Source organism: Pseudonaja textilis, chromosome 2 (genome assembly GCF_049901715.1).
Source record: "Pseudonaja textilis isolate UNSWEBS1 chromosome 2, rPseTex1.2, whole genome shotgun sequence".
NCBI classification, from domain to species: Eukaryota; Metazoa; Chordata; class Lepidosauria; order Squamata; family Elapidae; genus Pseudonaja; species Pseudonaja textilis.
In genome coordinates, this window is record NC_141991.1 from 221,197,525 (window position 1) to 221,206,917 (window position 9,393).

A 9,393-nucleotide genomic window follows, 5' to 3' on the forward strand; every position below is an offset into this window, starting at 1 on the left:
ATTTTGTGGAGGCTAACCACAGCTGTAATCAGTAAAGATTCCTGGTTGCTGCCTTTATTTGCGAGGACTGCTGCTTTCAGCCTTATCTGTTTATTTTTGGTTGCTGCCTTTATTTGCGAGGACTGCTGCTTTCAGCCTTATCTGTTTATTTTTGAAGGTGGGACATAACATTTTTGTTCCCGACCTAACAGACCATCTTTGCAACGATGGATTTAACTCAAATGCAACAATTGATTGACCAGCAACAGTTACAGATTAATCAGTTACTTCAGAGCAATGTGTCCCTTCAGAATCAGGTAACTCAATTGTTAGCGTTTGTTACCAATTCTCAAACTGTCTCAGCTGCAGCTGGAGCCCCCTGCACCCCCTATGAGGAAAATCCCGGTAGCTATGCCAGAAAAATTTTCTGGGCAAACAGACATGTTTTCCACATTTTTGGGTCAGTGCCAACTGTATTTTTCTGTGAGGCCTGAAGATTTTCCAACCGACCGGGCTAAAGTGGGGTTTGTTATTAGTTTGTTAACCGGGCAGGCTGCCAAATGGGCTACTCCCTTATTAGTACAGGATAGCCCATTATTATACAATTTCCAGGGGTTTCTTCAACAGATGAACATAATGTTTGAGAATCCGATTAAATCACAAATTGTGGACAGAAAGTTGAAGAATATTACTCAGGGCAAACGTCCCTTGCAAGAATACGTGGCAGAATTCCGCTTGTTGTGTATGGACTCCAACTGGAATGAACCGGCTCATATGGCTGCATTCCAGGAAGGCCTGTCTGATGCCATCAAAGATGAGCTGGTCCATGCAGAGTGTGCTTCGACTTTGGACACACTAATTACTCAATGCTTACGCATTGAAGCTCGCTTACAACAACGTGGGTGTAAACGGACCGTTGCGGAACCATCTGTGTTTTCTCGTGCACGCATCCCGCCTATGAGGGTTTACCAATCCAAGACCTCAGCAGAGGAGCCGATGGAGATAGGCGCACTCCGCCCTCGCTTAACGGTGCAAGAACGTTCGAGACGATTCCAGGAAGGCTTGTGCCTTTATTGCGGGGGTCTGGGACATTTTGTTAATTCTTGCACTCGGAAGGGGACTCGGGGACCTGTACCAGAAACCAGTGCTGGCCCATCGGGAAACGGGGTAGGCCCGACCTCGGGGAAACCTTAGGTCGGGCACAACTTCCATTCTCATCCCAAATTGCTGAAGTAGATTCTGGCCCTCCTCGACATTTACTTTTGGACACTCGTATATTCTTGCAATCCCGGAAGGAGGGAATTCCTGCCGTGGCACTGGTGGATTCAGGGGCTACGACAAGCTTTATGGACTATGCTTTTGTGAAACATTTCAAAATTCCTTTAGTGTCTGTGACTCCCCCCATGCAGGTGGAAACCGTAGATGGGCGTGAACTCAAGTCGGGACCTATTCGCTTTGCCACCCAACCATTGCGCATGCGTATTGGGGATCATGAGGAAGCGATAAGTTTTTATGTCACCTCGAACCTCCATCTTCCTTTGGTGCTCGGAGTATCCTGGTTGCGTTTACACGATCCGTTGGTGGCTTGGACACAGAATACTGTTTCTTTTCCAAGCCTGCAATGTGTGGACCACCTGAGGCATGTCTCCACAGGCCAACATGTTGTCGCTTCTGCTGTCTTGATTCCTTCAGAGCTGTCGGATTTCTCCGATGTTTTCAGTGAACAGGAGGCAGACCAATTACCACCACATCGTGTTTACGATTGTCCCGTGGATTTGATACCGGGTGCTCCATTGCCAAAGGGGAGGTTGTATTCGTTGTCCGAGCCCGAATTAGTTGCACTTCGAGAGTTTTTAGATAAAAATCTAGCTCGGGGATTTATTCGACCTTCGTCGTCCCCTCTTTCGGCACCTGTTCTCTTTGTCAAGAAGAAGTCGGGAGAACTTCGTCTCTGTTGTGACTACAGACGCTTGAACTCTATCACCATGAGAAATAGCTATCCTTTACCGCTCATTCCCAAATTGATAAAGCGGTTACGGGAAGCTACTATTTTCACGAAACTTGACTTACGTGGAGCTTACAATCTGGTTCGGATGCGTCAGGGAGACGAGTGGAAGACGGCTTTTGGCACTCGTTATGGTCATTTCAAGTACACCGTCATGCCATTTGGTTTGACCAACGCTCCTGCTGTATTTCAACATTTGATGAACGATATTTTTCGAGACATGCTGGATAAGTTTGTTGTCATATATTTGGACGACATTTTGATTTATTCAAGATCCAGAGAGCAACATCTTCAGCAGGTTCGTCAAGTGCTTCAGCGTCTTGAGAGCATAAACTTTATGCTAAATTGGAAAAGTGTTGCTTTTTCAGTCGTCAATAGAATTCTTGGGACACATCATTTCTCCGTGGGCATTGCTATGGACCCCAAAAAGGTTGAGGCATTGTGTAGTTGGGAAGCTCCTCGTCGGGTCAAAGATGTACAACGACTTTTGGGATTCGCCAACTATTATCGGACTTTTATTCCAGGTTTTGCGAAAATAATGGACCCCATAACTCAGCTTCTCCGTAAGAAGGTTCCATTTGTGTGGGGGCCTCCACAACAACAGGCTTTTGACACTTTGAAAAAAACATTCGTAACCGAGCCGATATTGAAACATCCTGATCCGGATCGTCCATTTGTAGTCGAGACAGATGCTTCTAATGTCGCTATCGGAGCAGTGCTGTTACAAGCTTCGGAGGATGGCGCACTTCTGTTTCCTTGCGCATACTATTCTAGGAAGCTTACAGCTTCGGAGCACAACTATACCATCTGGGAAAAGGAGTTGTTAGCCATTAAGGCTGCTTTTGAGACCTGGAGACATCATTTGGAGGGGGCTCGGCACAAGGTGGAGGTTCGGACGGATCATCGAAATCTGGAGCATTTGACCACGGCTAGGAAATTGAATCAACGGCAGATTCGTTGGTCGTTATTTTTTGCCAGATTCAATTTCTCTGTTACTTACGTTCCAAGTGGACAGAACCGGAGGGCGGATGCGTTATCTCGGAAACCAGAGTATACTTGTGCCGAAGATCCTCTTCCTTTACGGACGGTGTTACCACAGGAATCTCTAGCTGTACTACAGGAACCGGTAGATTTGCGGGCCCGACTATGAGAGGCGCAACATTTGGATGCGTGGAGCGCAGCAGAGACGGGGGATGTTGGCTCTAATTCTCCATGGTCTTTTGAAGACGATCTGCTTCGACATCGGGGTTTAATATATGTACCTACCAGACCGTTGAGGCCCTTATCATGACACAATGTCATGATAACCCTGCTGCTGGTCATTTTGGCTTTCACAAAACCTTGCATTTAGTCACCCGGACTTTCTGGTGGCCTCGAGTTCGTCATGATGTGTCCTCTTACGTCGCTTCTTTGCGTTCAATGTAGGCAAGCAAAGCGGCGTCAGGTGCCCCTGGACTTTTGCAACCCTTGCCGACTCCAAGTAGGCCATGGGGAGCGATCTCCATGGACTTTCTGACACATTTACCATCTTCGTCGGGGTTCACAACAGTGCTTGTGGTAGTGGATATGCTAACTAAAATGGCCCATTTCATTCCTTGTCGGAAATTGCCATCGCCCGCCCTCTACGGCTCAGTTATTTTTGCAGCATATCTTTCGTTTACATGGACTGCCGGATAGAGTGGTTTCTGATCGTGGGGTCCAGTTTACGGCACAATTTTGGAAACAGTTAATGGCGGCTTTGCAAGTGAAAGTATGTTTAGCGTCAGCGCACCATCCGGAAACTGATGGCGGGACAGAGAAGGTGATTGGGATTCTTACTCAATATTTGAGATGTTTTGTAAATGTGTGACAAAACGATTGGGCGAAATATCTCCCATTAGCAGAATTCGCGTTTAACAACTCGCAGCACACCTCCACTCGTGTCACGCCATTTTTTGCAAATATGGGTTATCATCCGCGCTTCTTCCCATTAACTATGATGGATTCCCCGGTTCCTGAGACCCGAGAGTTTTTGGAAGAACTACACGCAGTTCGCCATCTACTGATGCAACAATTGAACAAGGCAAAAGAAGATTATAAGCGGTTTGCAGATCGGTTCCGTCGGGCAACGCCTCCATTAGCTGTGGGCGATAAAGTGTGGCTATCTACAAAACATCTGAAGGTCGATCGCCCTATTAGGAAACTTGATCATCGGTTTATTGGTCCGTTCCCGATTGAGGCAGTTGTTAACCCTGTGGCATACCGCCTCACTTTGCCGCGTTCTATGCGTATTCACCCCGTCTTTCATCGATCTCTCTTGATTCCCGATTCTTCTGATTGTCGTCTACGTGACTCTGCTGAAACGATTCCGTCATCATCGCTCCCTGAGAAGGCTGCTGTTGACGATACGGTGGTCAGCGTTCTTGATTCCCGTTGGCTCAAGGGTCGATTCCAGTACTTGGTTGGGAGGAGAGTAGATGATTCGGAGGTTTGTTCCTGGACGGATGCGTCTACATTTCATGCTCCGGATCTGCTTCGAGACTTTCATGCACGCTTCCCTTCGAAACCGCATCCAGATCGTCAGACCCGGGGGAAGGGCCCTGCGGTGAGGGATAGTGTTGTGATTCCGGCACCAGCTACAGGTTTTTTGAATGAAAGTTCCAGCGAGGAGGACTTGTATGAATCAGCAAGTATTAGTGATTGCAATGATGATGAGGAGGCGAATGTTACAAGGAGGTCACATTTGATTTGCAGGACCGGCCTGAACCTTCAACCTCTTGGCTTCTCAATCAGGTTATCAGCCGAACGGCTGATAATGAGGAACTTATGGAGTCTTCAGGTGAAAGTAATAATTTAGATAATCGCTGGGTGGATGTCAGAAGCAGGTGTCTCCTTACGAGAAGAAACCAACGAGAGCACAGGAGGAGGGCAGATCAGTAATTAGACTAATTAGTTGCTGCTCTATAAAAGGAAGAGGGATGACTCTGCACGCTGTCGGGAACAAATTGTTTGCAAGGAGAACTGAAGACTTTGGCTTGGAGGATTTAAATCTGAAATATCTTGTTGGGATTTGGATTTATTGGAACTATCATTTTGGATTATTTTGTGGAGGCTAACCACAGCTGTAATCAGTAAAGATTCCTGGTTGCTGCCTTTATTTGCGAGGACTGCTGCTTTCAGCCTTATCTGTTTATTTTTGGTTGCTGCCTTTATTTGCGAGGACTGCTGCTTTCAGCCTTACCTGTTTATTTTTGAAGGTGGGACATAACATTTTTGTTCCCGACCTAACAGACCATCTTTGCAACGATGGATTTAACTCAAATGCAACAATTGATTGACCAGCAACAGTTACAGATTAATCTATATATGGCATTCAGCTTTGTTCGGGTATTTTCCCACATCATTGTAGTTGTGCTTTTAAAGTTGTAGCAACGTTTTGGCAGAATCTCATCTGCCATCATCAGGCTTCTGTATAGTGTTCATCTGTGAGTCAGACCCGTGAAAACTTAAGAAAACAAATATCAAACCTCTACGGGGAGGAAAAAACAGCCTGAACACTATACAGAAGCCTGATGATGGCAGATGAGATTCTGCCAAACGTTGCTACAACTTTAAAAGCACAACTACAATGATGTGGGAAAATACCCGAACAAAGCTGAATGCCATACATGTAAGTACCAGCAAAACTTAAGAAATTATATATATATATATATATATATATATATATATATATATATATATATATATATTCAAAATTTCAAACTTTGATAAAGCTGGTTTTTTTAACCCATAGATTTACTTTTACATCTTTAGAATGTGTGTCAGTACGTTGAATATATGTACTAGTAGGCTGGATGCAACAGCAGTATATTGCCTTGCACCACTAGGTCAAGGATGGGATTCATTTTTTTTAACAACTGGTTCTGTGGGCGTGGCTTAGGTGGTGGGCATGGTGTGGTGGGCGTGGCTTGGTGGTCCTGTGACTGGGTGGACATGGCTTGGTGGTCATGTTATTGGCTGGATATGGCCAACTCAATATCACTCACATCGAGGCATGCATCTCCTCACCGGGCCTCTCATGACTGTGGGGATGTTGCAACAGTCGTAAGTGTGAAAAAAGTCACTTTTTTCAGTGCCATTGTAACTTTGAATAGTCACTCCACACAAGCAAAATACCAGCAAAGGAGGGGAAAAAAACTCCAGAGACGTTCCTGAGACAGGAAGTCTGGTCCTGCCAAGAATGTAATAAGGGTTAATGGAGAGGCAGTTTCTGTAAGCAACACCAGAATGTTTCCTTCCTGCCTTCCTTACAGGATTAGGCTAGTAATTTCTTCTAACAACCAGTTCTCCAAAGTGCTTAGAATGTTAACAACCAGTTCTAGCGAAGAGGTGTAAACTGGTAGAATCCCACCCCTGCACTAGGTCAGGCATTCTAGCTTGCTGTGTGGCCCCCACTCATCCACAAGTACAGAACTTTTTTCAGTCTGTTCCCCCAACAGTTCTATTTCAGGTTTTCACAACCCCTAACGTCAAGCTTAGCACAGCAATTGGCTCACAACCAAGTAGATAATAAAACAAACTTACAGCCAAACCATAAACAGTCTTAGAAATAAGGTTTTGTTTAGGTAGATTCCAAAAATAAAGAGCCAAAATCCCTTCCAAAGTCTGGGGCCTTCACTGAGGTTTGTCACCAAGTCCAGTGATCCAGTTTCAGGCAGTGGTGGAATTCAAATTTTTTTTACCACCGGTTCTGTGGGCGTGGCTTGGTGGCCGTGCTTTTTCTTTGCACACACATGTAAAGGGTTTGCTATTGACCTTCTCCTGCAAATCCTGCATCTCTCTGTGTCTTCAACAGCTGATGTATGGCAATCTGCTTTGCCATGCGAAGCAGGTGAGCTTCAAAACTAGGAAATAAATGTCAGAATAGAGCCGGGGTGGATAGGGGGGCCCAGCAGCTGATCACCAGAGCGAAGCAGTTCACTCACAGATGATCCTCAGTGTTGCAATGTACTGTTACGCTAAACGTTGCAATGCTCAACCTTGTAAAAGTGATGGATGGACAATGGAATGTATGTGATAAGGTGCTGACTGTGTGGAAAAATACTGGCTGGAGAAACGAAAGTTATATGGAGAAACGAGAGTAATATGGGAGAAATGAAAGTTACGGAGATAAGAGTAACTGGGCGGGGCTAAGAAGTAGGAGCATAAGACACCAGCTATGGCATAGGTTTGCATTAGCATAATTATGTAGAAAGCTTCTTTGTCTTGCTATGACGTATGCATGTAGCCTATAAAAGGAGTACCCACCATTATTAAAGTGCCTTTTCATCCCGAGTAAACACTGGTGCCATGTGTTTATTTATTTATCATGAGAAGGCCCAGGGCTCTGAGTTCAGACCCTGTCGTCGCCAGGAGGCAGGCAGTGAAAAGCCACAACTGGTGACCCCGACGTGATCCAGCAGGACAAGCCAGCTGCAGCCCAGGGATGCCGTTTGGTGTTACGAGTCCCTCCCCAGGAATCTTCGGCAGAGAAGATATCCTCCCTTAATCAGGGACGCCGTTCGTGTTACGGGTCCCTCCCCAGGAATCTTCAGCAAAGAAGATATCCTCCCATAGCAAAGCTGCATCTGGCTGCATCCTCACAACGTGGAAAAGCTCACAACACGACTTTCAGGAAGAAGTGTGTTGCCCTGACTCCCATCTTGCGCACTGGAGGATCAGCAAGCGCATCGTAAGTATGGGCTCCCCAATTTCGAAGACTCTGTCCAAGCATGTGGAAGAGCTTCACTTTTTAGTCAGGAAGGCGAACCAATCACAGAAACTTAGCGGCACAACGATCTATCCTATATCTAAAAAGGCCATCACTAAATTTCTTGTGTTTCTTCAAAAAAATTGCCCCGCTTATCCAGAAGGTGGCACTCTAAAACATCCACGAGCCTCCGCGAGCCCCCCCTGAAATCCTTTACGCCTGGAGAGCTCTTATGAATGCTATTAATATTTTTTATCCTCCCTCTGACTTAATTCCTGATCCAATTCTTGATCAAACTTCGGATCAGCCTCCTCCATCCCTTCTATCCCTGCCTTCTTGGGAAAAAACTTCTCCACCTCCTGCTGTGTATCCCCCACTCCCTCCTCCTTCCTGCCCTCCTCCCTACAACCCTCCTGTTTCTGATATTAACCCTATCCACACCAATGATCTTCCTGCTTCCTTGCCTGTTCGTAATACCTTTCAGGAAGCACTGATTCAAGGAAAAATAGATCCGGAGGACCTCTCTTGTTTTCCCATGGTCCTCCAAGCCCCGGCAGGTGGTGGAAATGCAAATCCTGCACCTCAATATGTTCCTATGGAGTGGGATCTCATGAAAGAACTCAAATCCGCCTCTGCCAAATATGGCCTTAAGTCACCCTATGTTAGAGCCTTGTTAGAAAACATTTCTAATAATCATAATATTCTTTTCTCTGAATGGCAAATGATGGCTTCTCTGCTTTTAACATCTTCCCAACTTGCCGCTTGGCACAATGACTATTGTTTGGCTGTTCAATATGCAGCAGCTAGCCCCACCCCCAAGGCTGCACCCCCCTCCACACAAACAGCTTTCCCTGTTCTGCTTTCAACTGCTATTAACTCCTCTTTGATCATGGAAGGGGCGGTCGCTGCCCCCTTTCTTTATGACTCATCCGCTCTTAATTGCCTCTCTCTTGCAGTTGTAGGTGATAGACCTTTTTCATTGCCTGTTAACACTATAGTAGCCACTCTTATTACTGCAACCCTTTCCCCTCTATTCCATGCCCTCACGGGCTTGATCGCATCATCCCTAACTGTCTGCTCTCCTTGGCTGTCTTGCCCACACCAGCCCTTTTCACAGCCATTCTTTTCCAAATTGATCCCAAGACAAAAAAGCTATACATCATCGAATGGCTTCACCTCCCTCACACTCCTAGAGCAACGGTCACCTCTAGAGCCCTTCAGCTCGCTCTGCTTTGTATCAAGGGACGTCACCGAGCCAAGGCTTTGCTCGCTCATGATCTTCAAGCTATACACATTCCTTTCAAACTCTCTCAATGGGAACCCCTTTTTCAGACGTCAGATGTATTACAGGACACTCTGGAAAATTGGATTGGTCCCATCTCCTGCCATCTCCCTTCTGACCCCCGTTTGCAGCTAATTAAAACGATACCTATTACCTCTTCCTCTCCAGTAGTTGCTTTTCCATTAATTCAAGCCATCACAGTTTTCACTGGTGGCTCTAAAACTCATGGTGCTTGTGTCTGGTATGATCAGTTAACTGGCACAAGCAACTGACAAAGCCCCAATCATCGGCACAGCAAGCCGAATTAGCTGCTTTTAACTTAGCCTTGAAGACATTTCCTGGACAACCAATTAACATCATAACGGATAGTCTATATGTCTCCCAATTGGTCTTACATAT

General features: G+C 45.9%; 1 protein-coding gene across 1 annotated transcript; it reads left to right on the top strand.

The window, feature by feature from the left end:
* Positions 1 to 206: 206 nt before the first annotated feature.
* On the top strand, positions 207 to 7,698 carry LOC148127379 (uncharacterized). The gene is given in 5 exon segments (XM_087923222.1): positions 207 to 296; positions 1,389 to 1,458; positions 1,633 to 2,387; positions 3,618 to 4,451; positions 7,516 to 7,698. Coding segments are annotated over 5 exon segments (1,932 nt in total).
* Positions 7,699 to 9,393: the final 1,695 nt, after the last annotated feature.